This window comes from Sebastes fasciatus, chromosome 1, assembly GCF_043250625.1.
Source record: "Sebastes fasciatus isolate fSebFas1 chromosome 1, fSebFas1.pri, whole genome shotgun sequence".
Lineage (NCBI taxonomy): Eukaryota > Metazoa > Chordata > Actinopteri > Perciformes > Sebastidae > Sebastes > Sebastes fasciatus.
Genome location: NC_133795.1, coordinates 25256389 through 25281864, shown reverse-complemented (window position 1 = coordinate 25281864; position 25476 = coordinate 25256389). Strand labels below are relative to the sequence as shown.

The following is a 25476-nucleotide window of genomic DNA, read 5'->3' as shown; positions in this document are numbered from 1 at the left end:
TCTCTGCATACATGTTGATGCATCAGTAGCCTATAATCCAATGTTATAGGTCCTAATATATGATCGTATAACACTGACAGAGCCATTCTCCTGCATTAATATATATATATATATTTTTAATAAATACATTTTTATGATACACCTGCAGCCTTTTAACTACAAATTTGAAAGTAAACTTTTACTTATTTTTAATTTTTTTATTGTGTCATAAAGTGATTACAAAACAAGTGAAGACATGTGCAGGGACATACAGCGGGTAAAATAAGTATTGAACACATCAACATTTTTCTCAGTAAATATATTTCCAAAGGTGCTACTGACATGAAATTTTCACCAGATGTTGGTAACAACCCAAGTAATCTATACATACAAAGAAACCAAAACAAATAAGTTCAGAGATTAAGTTACGTGTAATAATGTGAAATGACACAGGGGAAAAGTATTGAACACGCTTACTGATATTTATTTAATACTTTGTACAAAAGCCTTTGTTGGTAATGAAAGCTTCAAGACGCCTCCTGTATGGAGAAACTAGTCGTATGCATTGCTCAGGTGTGATTTTGGCCCATTCTTCCACACAGTCTTCAAATCTTGAAGGTTCTGTGGGTCTCTTCTATGAACTCTGATCTTCAGTTCTTTCCATAGATTTTCAATTGGATTCAAGTCAGGTGATTGGCTGGGCCATTCTAGCAGCTTTATTTTCTTTCTCTGAAACCAATTGAGAGTTTCCTTGGCTGTGTGTTTGGGATCATTGTCTTGCTGAAATGTCCACCCTCGTTTCATCTTCATCATCCTGGTAGATGGCAGCAGATATTTTATCAAGAATGTCTCGGCACATTTTTCCATTCATCCTTCCTTCAATTATGTGAAGTTTGCCAGTACCGTATGCTGAAAAGCAGCCCCACAACATGATGTTCCCACCTCCAAACTTCACTGTTGGTATGGTGTTTTTAGGGTGATGTGCAGTGCCATTTGTCCTCCAAACATGGTGTGTATTATGGCATCCAAAGAGTTAAACTTTGCTCTCATCTGACCAGACTATATTCTCCCAGTATTTCACAGGCTTGTCCAAATGTTGTGCAGCAAACTTTAAACGAGCTTCAACATGCTTTTTCTTCAGCAATGGAGTCTTGCGTGGTGAGCGTGCAAACAGGCCATGGCGGTTGAGTGCATTACTTATTGATTTCTTTGAAACAATTGTACCTGCTAATTCCAGGTTTTTCTGAAACTCTCCACAAGTGGTCCTTGGCTCTTGGACAACTCTTCTGATAATTCTTTTCACTCCTCTGTCTGAAATCTTACGAGGAGCAGCTGGTCGTGGCCAGTTTATGGTGAAATGATGTTCTTTCCACATCCGGATTATGGCCCCAACAGTGCTTACTGGAACACTCAGAAGTTTAGAAATGCATCTGTAACCAATTTCATCAGTATGTTTTGCAACAATAAGGTTGCAAAGGTCTTGCGAGAGCTCTTTGCTTTTACCCATCATGAGATGTTTCTTGTGTGACACCTTGGTAATTAGATACCTTTTTATAGGCCATCAGTTGGGACTGAACCAGCTGATATTAATTTGCACTGACAAGGGGCTGGATTGCTTTCTAATTACTGATAGATTTCAGCTGTTGTCTCGGCTTTCCATGCCTTTTTGCACCTCCCTTTCTTCATGTGTTCAATACTTTTCCCCTGTGTCACTTCACATTATTACACATAACTTAATTTCTGAACTTATTTGTTTTGGTTTCTTTGTATGTATAGATTACTTGGGTTGTTACCAACATCTGGTGAACATTTCATGTCAGTAGCACCTTTGGAAATATATTTACTGAGAAAAATGGTGACGTGTTCAATTCTTATTTTACCCGCTGTATATATATATATATATATATATATACTGTATATATATATATAAAACAAAAATATATAATACAGAGAAAGACAAATAGCAAAGTAACCCCCCCCCCCAAAAAACAAAAACAAAAACAACACAAGGGGATAAAAACAGGTTGAAGAATGTGAATGTGTATGTGTGTGTGTGTGTGTGTGTGTGTGTGTGTGTGTGTGTGTGTGTGTGTGTGTGTGTGTGTGTGTGTATGTGTGTGTGTGTGTGTGTGTGTGTGTGTGTGTGATGTGGATAATTGGTGTGTGTTTGGCATTGAATGAGGCTAGATGGTCATATATGACATATATCTACTCTTAAACACATATACTGTACACATGTACACATGCACACATATCCACACACACACACACACATGCAGATATCCTTCCTTTTATGTGTAGAACATAGGGGGAACAAAAACAAAAAAAAAAGAAAAGAAATGAATAAAATATATATATAATACAGTATATACACATACACACACATATATTAATAATATGAATAATAATAAAGATCATGATGATGAGGTCATGATAATAATATCAATAACAATAATAATACCAACACTTACAATAATAAGTGAGATAAATAAATAAATAAATAATAACAATAATAAAGAAAAAAAATGTTTTATGTTAATTCGAAGATCATATATAATTATAACTGTGTATGTGTGTGTGCGTGGCTTTTAAAACTTTTACTTATGATGGAGTATTTAAATAGTTTGTACTGTTAGTTACAGTATAATGATGGAGCTCTGTGCTGGATGCATCATCCGTCCGACAGGCGGAGCTCTCGGTCCATCTCCTCCTCCTCCAGCAGCAGCAGCAGCATGGCATCGTTATTTCTGAGGGTGTTTTTTTTTCTCCCTCGTGGGAAACAGACCGCTATTCTCAGACCCACAGCGTCAGTCCAACAACTGTGGCCTTATAAAAAGGACTGAAAGCCGCGAGGAGGACGCACACTTCAGGGTGAAACACATGAATGAACTGTGCTGAACATCTGGGTGTAGATATTTGTCCCGGATAATAACTCCACTTTGCAGTAAGTAAAACAATACAACTTTTTTTTTTTTTTTTTTGCGGTTTTTCTAACACAGATAACGGGTTGCTTTTGGAGGAATGCGCTGTCGGAGTGTCGGCTGGGATTTTGGGTACAGGTTGTTATAGCTATAATAGAACATACAAACTATAAGCTATTCTGTGTTTTTGTGCATATTTCCTCTGATCAGCATCCACTCAGTTTATCCTTGTTTTGATGCAATGTTAAATAATCCAGTCTGGGTTTTACAAGAGTTTAACACGAGACCAGCTCTGTTTAAACACAGTTGTTCACCAGGATTAAGTGCTGGTCAGCAATAAGTCATGTCGCTATTCATTCATTCAAATCATACAGGGTTTTATGATGTAATTTTGGATAGTTACATGAAAGTCTCCAGTTGGAAATTATAGAAGTGTTTGCAATGGAGTCATGGGTTTCCCTGCCTATAGGAGGTTGCAGTAAAATACATTTCTGTCTCTATTTATATCTTATTTATTTGTTTTTTCAATGACATTATGTCAAATATTGCATGTTTTTTTGCAGATATACATGGGAAGCATGAACAAGTTTGAGAGGCTCTACTTTTAACTGACACAACTCATAATGTTTTTGACACAATGGTTATAAAATCATTATTTTTTATTTAGCCACACATAGTGAGAGGGATCAAGTATTTACTCAAACAGAAACAATAAGTAAGATGCCCCACATCTCCCCAGTGTGAAATCATTCAGTCAAAATGTTAGTTATTCTGTGTGCATACAGGAGGTTGGAGGAAGCAGCCTGGTGTGAGAAGCAAACCAAGTTGCCTATTTAAAAACTGGCAACTGTGTTTAGTGTTCTCGCCAATTTAGAGTGAACAGAGAGCACATAACACCATTTCATCTGTCTGAAGACCAGGCACAGTAGAGTTTTGATAGAATATGTTGGATGCCAGCCTCTCATCCAGCAGCCCCTGCACTCCTCCTGAGCATAATTTAGAAGCCTATAATCCTCGCTTCAGAGCTGCTACCTGCTCGAGTGACACATTTAAGTGACTTGCCTCAGGCTTCAAGCTGAGCTCAGGAAGGAGCTCAGTGTGTGAAGTTATTTGGTGCTGGGGGAATTTTTACCCCATTTGACACCCCAGCTGGATGCACCGGAGCAAGCATGGTGACACCATGACTGATCCAACATTTCATCTGATCCTGACCACTGTCCTGTCTGGCATCCTGATGTTGGCCGTGTTGGTGCTGCTCTGCTACTTTTGCTGCAGACTGGCTGGTTCGCTGCCCTTGGCCGGACCCGGCAGCTTTTAATGGCTACTAGTCTGAAGGAACGGTAAAAGCAACTGTCATCTTGGATTAATACTGTACCTTGTTATTATATCCACCTGCTACCGCCTGGTTGGTTGCAGGACTTTCCTTTTGGTTCAGACTTGCCTGTTTTCTTACACCAACTGTGCCAGTTACCAGTCTGAGCAAGCTTTTGGACGAGGTGATCTTTCCAAGCTGTTTGGAATTTTATTGTAGTCTAATATGAAAGCATGAAAGCTGGAGCTACACACCTTCAAAGGTGTGTAGTGAATAACAACAGGCCAAAGCTTGTTGGGAAACACTCTTCATAAAAAAGAGGGTGATTTAAAGCGTCTGTAGGCAGAATGTTTTTGGTATCATTGGGCAAAGATTCTGTAATAACCTTTCAGCATATTGTAATTCAAGTATTCTGAGAGAAAACTAGACTTCTGCTCCTCCTCATGGCTCTGTTTTCAGGCTTTAAAATATCTAGCCCGTGACGGGAGACTTTGGCCAATCACAGGTCATTTCAGAGAGAGGGCGTTCCTATTGGCTGTTCGTTCAACGGAGGCAGCTTTCAATCACTCACAAACTCCGGTCAAACGGTCAAACTAGGCAGCGCTGATCAAATATGAATCAATATTCTGTTACTGTAATGCCTATTTCTCTCCTCAGATGTTTTCAGAATCATCTTGTAGTGTACTGTTTAGCTGTAAAATGAGAAAGTTTGTGCTCTGGCTGGTGGGCGGTGCTTGGTATTTCCTCAACTGATCTCAAAATGGCTGCTGGGTCATACATTTTCTCATTTTACAGCTAAACAGTACTGAAAACATTTTACGTGAGAAAATAGGAATTACAGTAACAGAATATTGATTCATATTTGATCAGCGCTGCCTAGTTTGACCGTTTGATCGGAGTTTGTGAGTGATTGACAGCTGCTCAGAGACGGCAAGGCTCCTACTCGGCTCTGATTGGTTGTTTTCCTCCAGTCTGTGAAATCTTGCAGCTGCCATTAGGAGCACCGGAGGACACAGGAGGACATAGAGGCACAGGATTTTTTTTTTCATATTACATGTCTCATGCACTACTGTCAGGATATAACTTTTTTTAATCTTATTTGCTCCAACTTGCCTACTCCATCTTTAACAATATAATGTCGTATTATCTCACAATTAGGAAGGTACGGTTTGTTTGCACGCAACCTTGTCCTTACTAAAAAACAACAACAACAAAGAAATATCAAAACCTCCTGTCAGAATTGCACAGGTGAAGTATTTTTCTTCTCCTGGGTAGCGTGTCCAGTCAATCACTCGCTGTTAATCGGCTTTGTTATGGCCTTTAAACCTCTCAGTGCTATGGAGCTCAATCCCATTAAAATGACCTTGGCTATAAGCACAGGGAAGAAAGAAGGAGGGTGTTAATAATTACAGATGAAAGCCTGACTGGCCAGGACCCATAAGGGCCCCCTGTTGGGACTACTTACATTCGCAGCGAGGCCTCCAGCTTAACTTTACCAAGCTCTCCTTTTTGCTTCTGCTGCAAAAGCCTGATGGACCTGATACTTTTTACAAACAACACACACAAAAACATCTTTCATCGATATGACTTTGATGGCATGAAAACAAACCGATCGCTGGTTGCACTCTCCAGCCTTAGTTTGCCTGTTTTTCTATTTAGAAAGCCTATATGAGAAAAGAGAGCAAGAAATATTACCACTTATCTCCATGATTTTTGAACCAATACTCCGGTAGGGCTTTGTATCGGCAAGAATCTGGTGATACGATACGTATCGTGATACAGGGGCTACGATTTAATATATTAAGATAGCAGTGATACTGTAAGCAAGGCGATATATTGCGATTTTTAAAATCAAATTTTTATAAAGAACACACCACCATTAGCATAAAATCTGAGTAAAAAAAGTAAAAAAATGTTATGCTATCAGAACAGTGGGATCTGCATTTGCATTTACAGTCCCTGTAACATCCAACATCATAGCACTACTTTAAGAGGGCACTACACTGAAAGGGCACATACTGTATCTTTGCAAATGATGATAATCTTTACCAATTAATAGTGATTAGTGTTTTTGAGAATTGATACAATATCACAAAACATAATATCACAATACTCAATATTTCTGCTATTGTATTACACCCCAATACTCCAGTGGAGTTGCCAGTTCAATATATACTGTATATTGGTCACTTACAGAGAATTGAAGCGGTGCAGCATGGGTGTTGTTTGCCTGAAACAAGTATGTGTATTCAAATAATGACGCACAAATACGCATTAAACCAGTTTGTCAGAGTCAATGTGTGACAACATGACACAGACTTAATCACTAGTATTTGTTCTTCTTCTCTCTCTAGCTGTGAGGCGACTGCCGACAGACTTCCTCAGCTTCTCAAAGTGGCATGTGAAGGCTGTCTGGAGTGACGTGTCAGCCGCACTGAGTCAACAACAATGAAGGTGACAGCCCTGCTCGTCATCTGCTCCTGTCTGATGTTGGGGAGTTTGGGGAAGCCACCATTCCCTGGTAAGTTACTGTGTTGTTAGTCAGTCGCCGCAAAAACAACAACAACTACAACAACAAAACTAGAATTACCGCCTCGCGGTTGTATGCCTCCGCCAACTAGTCAAGTTGCAGTTTACATCCATGTCTGTCCAAAATGTCATCACTTCATCCTTTTATCCTGTTAGACATTTGTGTGAAATTGTTATATTTAGCATATGAATTCCTGAGTTACAGCCATAATTTAGGTCACAGTGACCTTGGTATTTGACCACCAAATTCTAATCAGTTCATCCTTGAGTCCAAATGGATGTATGTGCCAGATGTAATAAAATCCCCTCAATGCGTTCCTGAGATATTGTTGTCACAAGAATGGGATGGATGTGAAATGACAGTGACCTTTGACCACCAAAATCTAATCAAGTGGACGTTTGTGCCAAACTTGAAGAAATTCGCTGAGGGAGTTCCTGAGATATCGTGTTCATGACAATGGTACGGATGGACGGACGGACAACCTGAAAACATATTGCCTCAAGCCACGGTTGTTTCCAGCGTGGAGGCATGATAACTGTCCAGCTGTCTGTAATGCATCGAGGGATGTTCAGTACACTCCTGTTCCAGGTTGCAAGACAATGTTTGGGACTTTTTAAGGAAGTTCATGTATCCACATAGATTTCCTGTTTTTATAAAACACTGGATATTTTCGATGCAAATAACAGGAAATTATTATTTAAATATCTCCCTGCTGCTCTGTACTGTAGGAGATAGATGTGTATTTGTCATCACATTTTATAATGATGAGGTCAAATGTGTAAATCTCGCTTTTAGATGATTTGACTGGTTTGGTGACAGTTAGAGCCGCTGTGATTAGTCAATTAATCGATTAGTCGATCGACAATAAAGTAATAGGTATTTGATAGTTGAAATATCGTTTTAGTCATTTTTAAGCAAAAATGCCATAACATTTGCTGGTTTAAAGGTGCAATGTGTAAGATGAAGCCACATGCTCCAAAGAAATATGAGGCGGCATTCTATCTCTACTACTGGGTCCATATCTAAATCTAAATTTACCATCATCAGTAATAAAAAAAAAAAGAGCCAACTACTAACTAACAGCAGAGCAAGAATACGCAAATTTCAACCATACTGCTGAAACTCTGAGAGCCGGTCAAAATAACACTGCTATCTTATCATCTTCGCGTGTGGCGCTGGCCTATAGATTATGTTAACTATCTATATGTTTACTGTGACACTAACCAGGGCTGTATGGTCCGCGTACGTTTTATCGTGATCAGACCTACGGCGCTGGGGTTTGCACTGGCTGAATTCGAGCTAACTGCTAACCGCTAACTGAAGGTCCGTCTCCCGGAGCTACCGTACGCCCTCCTCTCAGTGAAGTAGTCTTCTGATGGCGAGGTGGACGAAATCCAAACACAATTCGTTTTCTCATTTCTGCCACTTTGGATTTAATCCAATAAACCAACTATCAAAACATACAACGGACCTTTAACGTGACTGACAACCCCTTGGGGCAGCTCTACTCACAAGGGCAGACTGGACACTTCGAGGGACGCACGATCTGACTTTTTCAGTCCCGATACCGATACCTGGGCTTTGGGTATCGGCCGATACCGAGTACCGATCCGACACCAGTGTTTAATTAATGAGCTGTATGCCTCACTGTGTGAAAGAGACTGGGATCATTCTTTTATGTGTAAGGCAACATCAGGCTTGACTTAAACATTGCTTTCCTAAATTTGTAAAACAAAATGTACCAAATAAATACATAGAAATTCCGTGGATTGTTATTTATTAATGAAATAATTCATTGTACATTGCAAAAGAATCTTCAAAATTAACAGGAATTACAAATCAGGTATAAACCTTTAGCAACATATTGGTAAAACTTAAACAGGAATTAAAATTCCAGTATATAATGTATATAGTATATAAACATAGAATTGAATTGAATAGATCGGCCCGATTGTCACCGATATCCGATCGACCTATTTGAATCTGTATCGGTACGATATCCGATCCGGTATCGGTATGGGTGCATCCCTAGACGCTACAGTGACTCACTGTCGCCTCTCGGGGTACAAGTTGTATTACAAGACAGGAAGGGCCGGGGCTAACTCGTCGTAGAGTAGCTATCACTGCAACACAATACATAGACGTCTCTGACATAACGTCAACACTGTAACCTCTTCACATTCTGTTGATAAGAGTTACTTCATTCCAGTGTGCTTTGCACAAGGCAAAGCCTTGTGCAAAGCACACTGGTCTATTATTCGACGCGTTTATTTCTTATTCTGACTTCTTCCGTGTGTGTTTTTTGGCACGCTACTCCTCCCGCAGCGTTGCCAGCACCTGTACAAAAAATACATCAAAACGTGCGGAATGAGCGGGAATCGAGTGCTATGACCTGACTAAGAGATTCGCGCAGCGGTTTCCGAGAAAAACGCCCGATAGCGCGATTATTTTCTCCATAGGAATGCATTGAAAATCGACGTGAAGAGAGCTCAAAAACACTCCTCTTTAGGGCCATACAGAGTCGCCATACTTTAACGTAGAAAAATTATTAAAAGTTTAAACGGGTCAGGAGACTTGGGACTTTATTGGGCCTATCATCCCCCTTCTTCTAACCTCACTACGGTCCTCAGACCCCCCCCAGCACCAGGCACACTGGTCAAAATTTCTTGCGAAATTTTCTAGTGAAGTCTTACTATTCCTCTTCTTACGGTTTTTGCTGCGCTACTCCTCCCTCAGCGTTGCCAACAATGCCTGGAAGGCACGTTCACAGTCATCATTCCATATCACTTTCGAGGTTGATTTTTTTGTTAGTTCGGTGAGTGGTGCCGCCAATGTAGAGAAATGGGGAACAAACCTTCTGTACCACCCCACCAGTCCTAAAAAGGATCTCACTTGCTTCTTGGTCAGGGGTCTTGGAATCATCTGTATGGCCTTTATCTTCTCTATTTGTGGCCTTATCTGCCCACGGCCGACCAGGTACCCAAGGTATTTCACCTCCTCCTGAGCCCAGGAACACTTGTTTGCATTCAGGGTCAGCCCAGCTTCCTGTATCTTGCTTAGGACGATTTCAAGATGCTGCAAGTGTTCTTCCCAGGATTCACTGTAGATTACCACATCATCAAGATAGGCAGCTGAAAACCTGGAGCAATCATTAAGAACAATGTCCATTAATCTTTGAAAGGTCGCAGGTGTGCCATGAAGGCCAAAGAGTAACACAGTGTACTGGAACAAGCCCTTCCCTGGAATCTGGAACGCTGTGTATTCTTTGCAAGATGGGTCAAGAGGCACTTGCCAGTAACCTTTACAAAGGTCTAATGCTGTGATGTAGTTGGCTTTCCCGATTCTCTCTAGCAGCTCATCAATACGGGGCATGGGATATGAATCAAAACAGGAAATACTGTTCAGTTTCCTCATGTCTGAACAGAACCGAGGTTGAGTACATTTTTTCTTGGGAACAAGCACTATGGGGTTTGACCACTCACTTCTGGATGGTTCAATGACTCCCATGTCCAACATCATCTGCACCTCCTTCTTCAGTGGTCCCATCATTCCAGTGTGCATAGAAGCACAAGGCAAAGGTATTCACCTACTTTTCAAAATAAAATCCCTCAACTCTTACTGTATGTTAACAGGAAACTAAACACTCCTCACGGCCCCCCAATCACCATGGCAACCACTGACAGACACGCACGCAGCGAAAGGGACCTCACTATGGACCTCAGACAGTCTGAATCTGCCCCCCCCCCACCCATCCCCCAGCACCAGGCACACTGGTCAAAATTTCTTGTGAAATTTTCTAGTGAAGTCTTACTATTCCTCTTCTTATGTTTTTTGCCGCGCTACTTCTCCGGCAGCTTTTCCAACACCTGTACAAAAAGTACATCAAAACTTGCGGAATGATCGGGAATGGTGTGCTATGACCTGTCTAAGAGATTCGCGTAGCGGTCTCCGAAAAAATCGCGCGAAAGCGCGATTTCTTTGCTCCATAGGAATGAGTGGCAAATCGACGTGAAGAGAGCTCAAAAACACTCGTCTTCAGGGCAATACAGAGTCGCCATACTTTAACGTAGAAGAATTATTAAAAGTTTAAAAGGATCACGAGACTTGGGACTTTATGGGGCCTATCATCCCCCTTCTTATAACCTCACTGTGGTCCTCAGACCCCCCCCCCAGCACCAGGCACACTGGTCAAAATTTCTTGCGAATTTTCTAGTTTTTTTTAATGTTTTAAACTAAAATTCTGGCCAGATCTTACACATGGACAAATAACTTTTGGTTTTGGACTGTAGCTCACATAAAACAAGACGTATAAAGACACTAGTTTGGGCTGTGGGAAATTACAACAGGCCTTTTTCATTTTCTGACTTTCTATCCAAAGCTAACCACACTTGTTTATTCCCCTACACAGATCAAGAGAAGGATCCCAAGTTTTGGAACACCTGGGCCCAGCAGACCCTGAAGAACGCTCTGACTCTGCAAACTCTCAATACAAAAACAGCCAAGAATATCATCCTCTTCCTTGGAGATGGTAAGCCACACAATCATTATGTTTACATCCGGAATAATGGCAAGAAATTATGAAATTTCCCCAAATGCTGTGTGACTGGGGATGGTAGTAACACCTTTTGTTCAGCATCACTCCCTCAGTGGTCCACTCACTTGGACGTCTACACAATCACACATTATGTGAGTTAATGCCAAATGCAAAGCGTTCCGTTGTTACAACACTACGGGGTGAGTTGTAACACTTGCTGGGAAAGGATGTAACAATAAAAGGTAATTTACTGAAATAAGATCCACACTATCCAATTTATGCAAGAACTCTATTGAAGAATAAACTGTTTTGAATAAAATAAACTATTTAAAGTGACAAAAAAACACTTATTTCTTATTAATTTTATAACTTTAAATCTAGCACAAAAACAATTGCTGTGTGTTTTTGAGTAAGTGTGTGTGTATTTAAGGACTGTATTCCTGAATATGCATGTGTCACAAAGGCCTAAGGGTTCAATTACTGTCACAGTTTAGGCAGATGTAGATGGGTGCCCCTGGGTTGCAGGCTTTGTAGGCCCAGAACTGACTTTTTAAATGGTAAATGGACTTGAACTTATATAGCGTTTTTCTAGTCTTCCGACCACTCAAAGCGCTTTACACTACATGTCAGCATTCACCCATTCACACACACATTCATACACTGATGGCAGAGGCTGCTAAGGTGCCAACTTTGCCCATCAGGATCTAATCTAAATACTCATTCACACAGCGATGGCAATAAACTGTTAAAACTATTCCCATCCCCAGGCAGGCATTACATAGCTAACTGTTTTAGCATGTGGATTTGCATCAAATTAAAGTAGAGAAACTGCTACTTTAGGTTATGTAAGACAAACTATTGTATCTACAACAAGGCTCCAGACTAACTTTTTTACTTTGGTTGCACTGGTGCGCCTAACTTTTTCATTTACTGTAGGTGCACCAGCACATAATTTAGGAGCACCCAAAATGTTTTACTGCGCCTTTTGGCACCGCAATAATACATTTGAAGCATTTTGTCGGTTCCCATAGGCCTACACCATGGATGTCACAATACCAGAAATTTAGTAGTCGATACCAATGCCAGTGAAATTCCATGATTCTTGATACCACGTTAAAAAACAAAAGTAAAACAATAAATCCTGTGCACTTCAACATCCACTCCTTTATTACAGTTTGCATACTGTTTTTTGTTAGGAAGTTAAACAGGTCATAATTCCTTCTCTGTTATCTTTTTTATATTGCTGTGAAAACATCTCCTTCAAACAACTGGATTTATTCAAGTTTCTGGGCAAAAAATAATCGTTATAAAAGTGTTTGATTTCTTACCGGAAAATAGTTTTTTTTGGTCATAAAATAAAGTCACAACGCTTCTTTTGAGAGCTCAAAAAGTAAATGGGATTACACGATATTGTTGACTTCACCGCAGCTCTTTTCTGATTGGTCAAACTGACAGTGTTATAACTAACCCAGTGTTACAACACTCCCCGTTCTCCCCTAAAGGTGGAAGGTAAACTTACTGCTGAAGGATTTGAATTGCAGTAAGCTCACCATTTTTAATGTTTACGATTATTTATGGACAATCCAGCCGAGTCAACAGTTTTATTTAAGCTGAAATGATGTTACAGAGGATCCAGTGATCCAGCAGAAAATTAATGAGATTTTTCAAATGTTTTCTATCACGTGCGGTGAATGAATAGTAGCAAACAAAACAACCGTGCTGCCACCAGATCACTGGCCTTCTGTTTGTGCTGGGCCGTTCATTGGTCACACAAAAACTTTTATCTTCCATCTGGTCTCTGCTCTCTCTGTTTGGACTAATAGGCACAACATGACATTCTTGCGCACTGCTGCGTGCACGAGGTCGTCACAGCGCAGTTAGAGAATAACAGGAACCGTCTTGCAACTTAAAAAACGGTGGTGATACATATCAAGGAGTGGTTGCCTAACTGGAAAATGTTTTCCAGAAAACCCCCAGGATTCTGTTGAAGAAGTCAGACTCACAGTTTTGCACAATAAATTGTTTCCTTTGTGTAGCTAGAAGCCTGAGGTTTTTTGTCACGTGCAAACTTTGATTACGCACGCAGGGCTGTCTTCAACATTACTGTAAGTGATCGAACTTGACCTGGGGCAAAGATGAGAATCAGATTTTAGCAATGAGATTATTATTCTCATATTTTCCTGCGATTATCTTTCATGTCAGGCAACAAAAAGTCACGTAAAGTAATCATCCTGCATGTTACAGTTTAAAGAGGATCCTTTCTTTCTGTGACCTCATCTGTTTGCCTTTGTTTCTTGAAGTAATTTATATCTAAGAAAATGTTTTGCCTCACAGCAGCCATCATGTTCTAATATGTCAAAGAATGCAACAATCTTTCATGTGTGGCATACTGAGCACAGCGGTGGATGAAACCTGTTAATGTTTCTCATGTGCAGTCCCTTTGTTTCCCGCCCATTAGGGGAAACTAATGCAATCCTAACGGTCGACCTGCTTTCGGTGTTTAGGGATGGGCATTCCCACGGTGACGGCTGCTCGAATTCTGAAGGGTCAGCTGAACGGACACAGCGGAGAAGAGACGCAGCTGGAGATGGACAAGTTCCCTTTTGTGTCCTTGGCCAAGGTTTGACTTGGTTTATTATTATATATGTACAATATGGCTCAATGTATTGATCTCGCTGTGGCCATTAATGGCTTCCTGACAAGGCCTGTGACCGTAAACAAGGTCATTCAGTGGGTCAGTGTATTATGTTACAGATTTGATAAAAAGACAGAAATCATAAAGTAGTTTGATTATTTATACCTCATGAATCATCAGCAACTATATGAACCAGTTAAACAATGAGTCTGGTGATATTCTGTATCTTTCTTACTGCCAACAAATCCCATGAAAAGACCAAATCTGATCCGTGCAGCCAAAGCCTGATACAGTTTAAAGACCTCTATTGTTCAAAAAACTATTAAAAACACACAAATTACACGTCGTTGCACTAAGTGGCAGCTCTAGCGTCAAGTGGAATTTAAAAACACGTGTCCTTATTACTGTTTAGTTCTATCATTTTTTTAAAAGTTGATTATAAAAGTAGCATTCAATTAGTCACATCAGGTTACAATTACAAGTGCAGAAAAATGCTTCCTCTGTGAATACTATCTGGTAACCAATCTGGCCAATTACACAAACTGAGAACTTCCTGGAATAATACGGTTGACAAACCACATCCATTCAGAGAAAAACAAGGTCTGGAGAATGGCTTAAAGTAAGAAAGCTACACAATACTTTGTACACAATACAAATGATCTCAATGTATGAACAAAAACAAAGTGTCAAAAGATTTGAATAGGCCTAATTAATGAGGATACCCGCTGTGCGAAAAATTAAGCACTGCATATAAAAACTGATGCTGGTATTCAACTGAAAAAGAACTTCACGCATTAAACAAACATGCTGTAAAAGGCAGTGGTAATAAAAATCAATAATATGCCAGTTTTCAGTTATTCTCTGATTTTGTGCCTGAGCTAACAAGCCATGAAAACATCTGGAAGGAAAGTCAACAAAGGCTCTGTTCAAAATTGCATACTAACGTACTGTTCATAAAAAGTATGACGCAAAATTGAGTATGTTGTGCGTTCACACTGCATAGTATGTGGATTTTGTGTACACAAGAAATGCCCAGATGTACTCTATACTAAATTAGCAAAAATGTCTGATTATGATACGTGAGCTTACTGGACATACTCAACTGCCCCACAATGCATTGCATCTCTTCAGACTGTGCAGTGGTGGACTACAAGGCAGACGTTCTGGCACCAGCCATCAACAGAATGCGTACAAATGTGAAAAAAAGCGAGAGCTCACATACATTATGTACTGTAGAAAACATATTTTATAGTATAATAATATCATAATTAAATTATTAATAAATTATAATAATATAATAATTAATAATAATAATAATTATTATTATTAATAATAATAATAATAATAATAATAATAATAATAATAATAGTTAATCTTTTTAATTTGCCTTAAAATAATACTAGAAACTCAGCGAGCTGCGGCCGTTTGATTCTGCGGCAAAGTGCACGAAAACAAAATTAGGTAAAAGTTTAACTTTTTTTGGTGAAGTGCGGCCAGAGAGGACCCGCAACCAATCAGTAAACAGAGTCCTGTGACTCCATGTTGACCTATGTTACAAAGAATTTCTTCCTGCCTGAAACATATGAACACGACTCCCGACCGCAGAAAAAATTAATTATTGCAGCGGGCCGCACTTCGCCGCTGCCTGGTGTGAATTCGGCGTTAATTCTTAATTTAGTACGCAGTATGCAGTACATGCTGATGCAGTACATGCTGATGCAGGATGTTAGTATACAATTTCAAACACAACCATAATCGAAAGGAAACACAACCATCCTGCCGATGTGAATAGCGGTGCAACTAATGATTAACCGTTTAGTCCAAAAAATGGCAGATAGTAGAAAATGCCGTCACACATACTGTGTGACGGCATACATACTGCTATTTTAGGAATAGACCAGTCCAGTTAGTGTGATGTCGATCACAAGCATACCAGAAAGACTATAAACAGTCCTGTTTGATATTTGAATTCTGACCACATGTCAATGGCTTGTATCTCTGCAGACGTACAACACTAACGCACAGGTGCCAGACAGCGCTGGCACTGCCACAGCTTACCTCTGCGGGGTCAAGGCCAATGAAGGCACGGTGGGTGTGAGCGCAGCTGCTGTCCGATCCCAGTGCAACACCACGGAGGGCAATGAGGTCACCTCCATCCTCAAATGGGCTAAGGACGCAGGTAGAGTGACATTCAATAAACAAAGCATAACACAGGGATGCAGAATTTTAAGTTCTCTTTTGTTTGCAATCAAATATCATGTGTTTCATGTCCGAGGAGACCTAATTGTGGTTGTAGTTGAATGCTGCGTTAATGGGAAGTGGGAAAGCTCACCAGGGCGACTTGATCGCTCAAAGCAAAGACTTTGAAGTGCTCTTGAAAGTAATGCTCTTAATACATGTTTTTCCACTCTGCTCATTCCCCTTTTCAGCCTTTGAACCAAAATTATCTTTAGAGCAGTTGGCATTAACTTAACCCAAAGAGTTATTTTTTGACGTATTCTCATTTAAAACGTCAAAAACAAATTTTTTTAACCATTAATTTTTTCGAAAATCTCTATCAGGCCACCCTTGCTATGAAGTTTCGTTATTTTTTTTATTTTTATTTTTTAACTTCCCGAACCCTGATGTGTCTGCTTCCTCGAATTCATTTCACGTTGTTTTATAGAGTTGTTGACGTGTCAACAATTTCAATAATCAGTTCAATGTGTCCGTAAAGCCAGAACACAACATAGAGACAAATCTCATGTAAACAGTTTTTGATCAAAAGACTTTGTAAAGTGTCCAAATGAACGACATCTGACTTTCATCACAGCGTTATGCAATGTGCTTGTTGTGTAACACAAGACGTTTAGTCTTGCAGCTCAAAGAAGGAAAGGACTGTGCACCATGGATTTTCAGAGGGCGGTGGTGGGTATAAGTAAGGAGTGGGTGAGGGTTCAGGGGTCATAGTTAATAAGAAATCCAATTATTCCCCAGGGAACACGGCAGGCAGCAGCTGACCTCCTGCACAGAGCAAATAGAAATGTGAAGAGTGATTTTCATCAGGTCATTTTTACGAGACTGTCCTCTGCTGGTTTTGCCTTTAAAGTTATACTTTTTACACCCAGAAGATTTATTAGCAGAATTTTTTCTTCTTTTTTTTTTTAAATGCTGCTAAATACAGGTTCATTGATCATTGGTGGACATGACAGACTAGGTATGAGCAATATCAAGATTTTCTTGTGGGAACCTTGACTAGGCAGTAAAGTAAAATGGCTCTGTGTCGGAACGAACATTGGTACAATCTAGTGCTCTCGAATTGAACTTTCTGAGATGTGATTTACTTTCATATGATTAAAGGATAGGTTTGGACCATTTTAATACAACATTCACATGCCCACATCATGTCCATTAAAATAGTTATTAGTTGCTTTATCCATGCTGGCTGTGAAGTGATCGTTCCTGTCAGAGATGGGGGGACAAAATTGACACTCCTTGTTCCATTCATCAATGCATTTCAGCTTCAACCAAAGCTAATATGAAGCTTCAGCACTCTGAGTTAGCAAATCAACTGAGCATTTCCCAAACACGACAGTGACCTCTAGCGACTGTAGTAATTATGACAGGAGCAGTAGCGGAAGTCAGGCGCTAAAGTTATAGACAGTGTGGAACTCTTTGGGGTGGGGGTCGGGGGCGATGGATGGGACACAAAACACAGGCTTTTTACCCAGGAGGCTGAGGTGTTGCCTAAACCAAAAAAAGTTGTAGTTTTGTTGCCTAAACCTAAAGAAGCATTTTGTTTGTGTTCAATACATAACGTTTCATGCCGTTTTGCCGTGTTGCATATAAGTTTCGCTTTCACTTCTACAGCGTAGTAGGTGAAGTAGGCCCCTAATGACCCACATCTATGGTGCATTTAACATCCGATAACGCCTATTTAATGGCCTGAAAACAGTTGAATTGGTTGCACAGCACTATCCCTCCACTACAGCTCAGCAAGGAAACACTGCTCAAGGAAACACACAGAGGGAATTCATCTTGGTCTCAACATGTTCTTTAATCAATATGTGTGTGTGTGTGTCTGTATGTGCGTGCATGTGTTGTGTGTGTATATGTCCATTGCAGGCAAGTCAGTGGGAATCGTGACAACGACCCGTGTCAACCACGCGACTCCCAGTGCTTCTTACGCCCACTGTGTGGACAGAGACTGGTACTCCGACGGCGAAATGCCAGCTGACGCTCTGAGGGACGGTTGCAAGGATATCGCCAGACAACTCTTTGAAAACATTCCCAACATTGATGTGAGTCAAACGTATCTGATTCGCAACTTATTTACGAAGGGTCACTAGAAAGCCCTCAGAGTTTCAGGAGATTTTTAGGTAATATAGGTTGCAGTGAAAATGCACAACTGAGCAACAGACACATGTTGAACATCTACGTTTTGTCAACTTAAAGAGTACCAACATTGGACTAATCAAAATCATAGTAGAAGTGTAACCTAGCGTTACTTTCAATATTTTTTTTGGAATTGAATGTTACTAGAAAAAAACAAACATTAAAAACTAGCACTATCCACTGTGTAGTAATGGTTATTTCCCCACTGTGAGAAAGCTGGTCCTGTATGTTACTAGCCTATATCAGAGTGTGGGCTACCATTACCGTCTCTGTCCTGCTCTATTGGAATTGGGAACATTTACACTCAAGCAACCCCAAAAGACTTTTCTCTTATAACATTAAAATTGAAATATACTCTTTGAAAATATAAACATTAAAGCATAAATCTAATCATGTATGCCCATACTTAAAATTTTAGGACTAACTAGCGTTTCATGTCTTCTACATGGATTACAACTGTTCAGGACTTTTTGCTTGGGACCTGTTAGCTTTCGCTTCAGTCTTTTAGCATGATATGTAGCCAATAAGTGCATAGTTAAGTTCCCTTTACAGGGTTCTTGTTTTAAAACGAATCAGCTTGGAACATTAAACTTTTAGCCGGAGACCCTGTTTTCAACCTAGCTTCATTAATTAGCTTAATTAATTAGCTTAATTAACTAGCAACAGCTGATAAAACGGCGGTTGTCATTCCAGCCAACAGTAAAACAGTTATGTCTAAGATTGTAATTTTTGTCTTCTTGCGTCTTTGCAGGTGATTATGGGTGGAGGGAGGAAGTATATGTTCCCCAAAAACACGTCGGATGTAGAGTACCCCGGTGTTGCGAAGCACAACGGCACAAGAAAAGACGGAAGAAACCTGGTGCAGGAGTGGAAGGACAAAACGAAGGATAAAGTAAATTTCTCCTTTTCTTTGCTCCTCTCGTTTCTCTGCTCCCTCTTTTATCTACCTAATTACATTTCCATATTTTGGAGTTGAAAGTGACTGCAGTGCTACCACTCACACTGTTGCTGTACATTTGTGTCTTTGTGCAGAAAGGCCATTATGTATGGAACAAGAAGCAGCTCTTATCACTGAACCCTAACAACGTGGATTACGTATTGGGTGAGTTTCCAGTCTCAGTGTCATTATAAAACTCCCATTGAAGTGTAAATGAAGAGCCATACGTGCATGCATTTGCTGTAGGCCTATTTTCTGTGTGTAAATATCCTATTTCTCCTTGAACGGTGCCTTCTGTTATTCCAGGTCTATTTGAACCCGCGGATCTGCCATACGACTTGGAGAGGAACACTGAGAGTGACCCCTCGCTGACAGAGATGGTGGAGGTGGCCATCAAGATCCTGAGGAAGAATACAAATGGATTTTACCTGCTTGTCGAAGGTGAGTTTGTGGCAAAATTGGATTTCGTTGGAAATTGGAAATCGTTTTGGGGGTTTCACAAAGATCTGTCTGGCTGATCTACTGACTTAGTTAAGTCGTAGTTTATGTCGAACACATTGCAGATTTCAATAATGAATGTCCCTCAAGGCGAGGAGGCCTTCTAATACACAAATCCATGGAAGTACCGTAAGTAAACAAGTCGCCGTTACTGCGGTGGCGTCTCCCTACAATATGTGCACGTTTCAATGCAAGCTGTCCTAAAAAGTGTACAGTTTTCTACTTTTACCTTTACTTTCTATGCAACGTTACTTTTGATCATGTCTAGGAGTTCGGGAAGAACCTGAGCAGCTCTCAGCTGCCTAACGTTACCCCATACTTGCCAACCGTCACGATTTTCCCGGAATTTTCAATGCCCTCTCCCGGCTTCCTCCCGGGTCACAATTCTCCCGCATTTCTCCCGCTTTATGGCAAATTTTTAAAAAAAAATTCCCTTATGTTATCTCAACATGTTTCTGGCACTGTACAGCGTGTATAATATCTACTGTTTCTACCCCTACACCTATGTCTTTGTCACCATAGTGCAGGAAACAAAGTCTCTCAAACTCAAATGTTTGTGGGGGAGGGCACCCAGACCCCACGCTTTGGTTTTGAAATCCTCCCTATTTTGGATGTCTCAAGGTTGGCAGGTATGCATTAGCCTGACATGGTGGAACAAGTAACATCAGCTAAGTTAAGTTAGTAAGTAAGCTTACGGCGTAAGTGAGCTGAGACACTGTCTAGGCTCTGTGGTGGTCCCACAGAATAAGTTAACTCAATCAACTAACTGTGGCGTTATTGTGAAATATAACATTAGCTGCTCTAACTAGGGCAACCTAATGACCACAAAGTAAACATCATTAATCAGTCGGCATCACAAACAGAACACGTACAAAGTGTCTGTCAACCTTGTTAGCTGGTGACTCTCAGCCGAATGCGTTGTGTTTGCTTGCAGTGACGGCAGCTGTGTCCTTGTAATCACTTTTAGATACATAGTCGCCTGTGTTTATGATCCACCATTTATGCAAGTTGCTATGAGCAACCACGGATGCTTTCGGCTGAAAGTCACCAGTTAATACTGTTAGCAAACAGTAGAGTCACTACGACTTGCCACCGCAGTAATGGCGGCGGGGTTATAGATGTTGGAACACACAAAATTTTGCATGTTGGCATTATGTTTGAAAAGCTACTCGGTCGGCTTACTTGGGATCTAGTCATGTTTTTAAGTGTGAATAAAAAATGGTCCAACATCTCTAAAAAAACGTTTTAAGCCCAGATAGATGAACTTATCATTGCAGATTTCTGAAAGGGGCTTTTCACAGCTAAAGTCTGTTTGTGAGATCCAAATCAAAGTCTTCCTTTGTGAAAGCAAATACAGTTCATGTTGTGTTTATGTGAGACGTCATAAACATGTGTGAGTGATGGATGGTAGAAGCAGCAGGGTGGCCTGTGGTCAGCGAGACTGTCCGTCAGCTAGAGGAATACAGTTGTTTACAAGCAGCTATTTTGAAGTCTTTTTCCTTGCTTCCAACTTCACCTAATTGTCCCTTCAAGGGAAACATATTTTGCAGCAGTTAATAAAATACAATGAGAAACATCAAAAATTCAGTATCATTTACATGGAATAGGTATGAAAAACATAAAAGCCATAAAACATCGAAGACAAAGCAGACAAGCACTCAGAGGCAGGGACAACAATGATGTATAAAACAGCATTTATCAACTGTGAAATGTAATAGTTCGTGGTTTAAAGGAATCTGTTACTGTTTATTCTTGGCAGTTAATGTAGGAGAAGAGAAAACATGAGCCATTCCCACAAAAAGTCTGTATTGGTCTGGTCTTATCATCATCATTGACATTGAAACAAGGACTGAGGAATGTGGTGTTGATAACTATGTGTCCTTGGCCGAATCTGTTGAAAGACGCGCGTTTATAGTCAAACACCTGCAAGTACGACAGCGATTGTTCAGCCAGACTGAGCGTGAATAAAGGGGTCAGTATGCATCAAACAGAGTGCTTGTCGGGTCGTTGAACACCGTCTGAAAGAAGGTGAACGAAGGCCCCCCACACCTTTTTGACGGCGGAATTGTGGGGCCTCTCTGAAACCGTCAATCTGACAATCGTTTCCTGTTCACGCAGCGGCAGGTCAGGATTATGGAGGGGAGACAGTAAGCAGGGTTTGAAGTGAACTTCGCTCTAAAGCAAGTCTTTTTTTATTTTTCACACAAATACTTTGGCACTTTTTGTGTGTACTAATGAGTGCAACGCCATTAATGCCTTTGAGGAAAGACTGAGTTTGGTCCAACAGCTTCAAACAACATGTCATACAAACTAGTTTGTTTAAAGCACACCACCAGGCATCAAAGTCACAGTGAAACAGGAGTTAAGAGCATCTTTAGCTGCTGTGATGTGACGTACTTATGCGTGAAACATAATATGTGGCCAGGGATAAAGAGGGATTTAAACATAGACTGTATGTAAGAAGTGGACGTAGTCACCGTGACGTCACCCGCATTGGTTTGTGGACTGCTGTTTTTTTGCAACCAGAAGTGACAAAAAAGGGTGGAGCTACAACCAAACGCTGAATAAGATATTTTTAGGTGTTCAAAAATGTTACAATTAACTTTCATGAACTGAAAACACTGTGAAAGGGTTAAAGTTGTAAGACGAAAACACGGACAACTCCCAGACCGGACAATGCCGCGGTAGAGACCTGTCAACCACAAGGTAGCCACACCCTAAAGCATACCCTGTTTTATCATCTATTTGACTCTAAATGGGACCATAATTTACTAAATGAACATCACGCTGTATTGAAGAGGACTTGAAACTAGTGATTGAGACCATAAACTGTAAAATTTGACAATGTTTACTTTGGTAATAAATCAAGTGAGAAGTAGGGTTATTAGATATGCTCTGAATTTTGAATTTAGCTCCTTTAAGAGTCTAACAGCTATTTGGAAATATCTGTCCCTCTGTCAGGAGGACGTATTGATCACGGACACCATGAAGGCAAGGCCAAGCAGGCTCTGCATGAAGCTGTGGAAATGGACAGAGCTATCGGCCGGGCAGACCTCATGACCAGCACCCATGATACACTGACTTTAGTCACTGCCGATCATTCTCACGTGTTCAACTTCGGAGGCTACTCAACCAGAGGAAACTCAATATTTGGTATGTAATGATAATGATGTACATCCAGTTCTGTATATGGGATTTTTTCAACAACAAAAATTTTTTTTTACTGCACATTTGTCAACATATCTTTGTTGAACCACATGTTTAGTGTTTCAGGTGTGGTTGTGTTGTGATGATGGGGTTTAATGCATCCACAGGTCTGGCCCCAATGTTGAGTGATGTTGACCACAAGCCCTTCACCTCCATTATATATGGGAACGGACCAGGTTACAAACTTGTGAACGGCGCGAGGGAGAATGTCTCCACTGTTAACTACGGTAAGTAAAATCAATAACGAAAGATTACAGTAACTAAACTTCTATGACTTTCCTAAAAAAATGATCTACATGTATTTTGCTGTAAATGGTGTATTTTTTATTATTCCCCAAAATAACCTTACAAATGTAGATATTGTGATATCACAAGCTATTTTAGTTATATAGGGATACAGAGGAGACATTTCACAGACATTTTTAATGTGTTTTAAATCCAGCCTTGTTTACATCCACGTTTACTATCAGTCTTCTTCGTCTTCCCTGCCTTTGTTTGGGGTCATTCCTGTTCTGCAGCAACATTTCTGTCCCCATGAATTACTTCCTCATATTTTTATTTAAAATGTGTCAAATATCTATAATAAATGACTTAAACTGTAGATAAAGGTATTCTTTATAACAAAGAATAATGCATATTAAAAATACTTTAGTAATCAACTTCGAAGTAATCAACTTCTACAAGAAATATAACCCATAAAAATATAAAACACGCAAAATATTCTTTAATTAATGTATAGAATTTATGATTATATATATATATTTTTAGGAAGGACTATAGTTATTATTATTATTATTTTTTTTTTTTACCATTTTCATCATTTACTGTATGTCCCTGAAGTCATTTTCCACCCAGTTAGTTAGTAGTTTCTCCAATTCCATTGAGACCATTTTCAGGAAGTTTACATATGTTTTTGGAGAGAACTCAAAAGGAGTAAATTAAGGTGAGCATAAACTAACACTCGTAAAGTTCTACCCTGTTAGGCTAAATTATGAAGAAATTTGGTTTGATAAAAAAAAAAAGTAAAACATATTTGATATAGTTATAAATATCCTGTTCATGTGTAGAAGGATAGCTAGCTAAACCTGGATCACTCACAGTTTGTCCACCCTGTTAGGTCTATAGACGACTATAAACCAGTCTAACATTACCCGTAAGGATTATTATTTGAGTGCCTGGGATTGTACAGTGTGTTCTCCTGACAGTTAAACATGTCACATATTTGCACATTGTTAAAATAGTGTGAAACCATTAGCATCACTGTGCATACGTGTATGTGCATCCCTGTGCGTGAGAGAAACAAAACGTGGACCCTCTCGTAGAAAAACAGCTCCGTAGTGCTAAGAACAAAACCTCCTCAGGGAACCTTCAACTTTAGGTTGGACTTTTTCCCTTCATGCTCCAGGACCTAAAAACAATATTGTCTTTAAATCTTTTCTCTGCCTTTCAGAGGATAAGAACTACCAGGCCCAGGCGGCTGTGCCTCTGAACATGGAAACTCATGGAGGAGACGATGTGGCTGTGTTTGCTAAAGGTCCCCTGGCTCACCTGCTACACGGAGTCCACGAGCAGAACTACATCCCCCACGTGATGGCGTATGCAGCCTGCATCGGCCAGAACAGGGAACACTGTAGGTCAAGCAGCGGGTCTGCCAATTTACGCCCCGTCCTCTCAAGCATCGCAGCCCTTCTCACAGTCACCCGACTTCTGTGCTGACCTTCCCCCCCGACAGCCCTCATCCTGTTAATAACTCCGGTTAACCACCAGATTTTAATTTGTTGTTGTTTTTTTTAATTTTCCAATTTTACTCCACACTATTTTGATCATGGGACCACTGTTAGGGCTTTTTTGATGCCTTTTTGAATGATAACTAATTGACAAAAGCATAAGTTTATCAATTTTAGGCTGTTCAGGCAAATATGTAAAACAAATAATTACTGAAATGCAAAGTGGTGTTGCAGAGATCACCACCAAATCAGAGATCTCAGTTGTGATTTGTCTATTGAGTAGTGAGATGTTATTAAGCCTCTTTGTTAAATGTGAAACCCTTTAGGTTTGAATAGATAGATTGGATTTACAAATGTTTGAATTTGTTTCATATTTTAGATGTGCCGTTAACAGAATCTACCTCATAAGCTTGCAAAAGATCTCTCATATATGGACAAAATTTATGCCGAAACCAGAGGCAACTGAATGTATAATTGAGTAAAAAAGAGTAAAAGATATATATTTCTTGTCATACACCTTGCAAAAAAAAAGCACTGAAAAGGCCCACCCACCATTGTTGTGTCCAATAACAGAAGTTGTAAAGCATCTTAACCAATAAAAGAAATGTGTTCTGATCATCTTTTGTCAGTTTTGTTTCAACATTAATGGTTTAAACCTGTCCTAAATGTTCTTTATATCAGATTTTACTTATATTTTCCAAATACATAGTTTCTCCTACATTATTATAAATTAGTGCTTTGAGTGTTAAGGAGGCTTTCACATCAGGGATCCAGGCCAAGATCCGAGTACACTTGAACACAAAGTCCAGTTCCTTTGATAAG

The 25476-nt window shown here is 40.0% G+C and overlaps 1 protein-coding gene across 2 annotated transcripts; it reads left to right on the top strand.

The window, feature by feature from the left end:
- Positions 1 to 2751: 2751 nt before the first annotated feature.
- alpl (alkaline phosphatase, biomineralization associated) lies at positions 2752 to 25271 on the top strand. 2 transcript variants are annotated; one of them, XM_074639444.1, is made up of 12 exons: positions 2752 to 2923; positions 6567 to 6733; positions 11151 to 11270; positions 13781 to 13896; positions 15916 to 16090; positions 18016 to 18191; positions 19037 to 19177; positions 19318 to 19387; positions 19529 to 19663; positions 22682 to 22873; positions 23035 to 23154; positions 24378 to 25271. In XM_074639444.1, exons 2-12 carry the CDS (start codon positions 6661 to 6663, stop codon positions 24641 to 24643), a joined length of 1584 nt encoding a protein of 527 aa, XP_074495545.1. In that variant the 5' UTR covers positions 2752 to 2923; positions 6567 to 6660; the 3' UTR covers positions 24644 to 25271. The 2 variants fall into 2 exon arrangements, with proteins under 2 accessions (XP_074495545.1, XP_074495555.1); XM_074639454.1 differs by lacking the exon at positions 2752 to 2923 and adding an exon at positions 4224 to 4240.
- Positions 25272 to 25476: the final 205 nt, after the last annotated feature.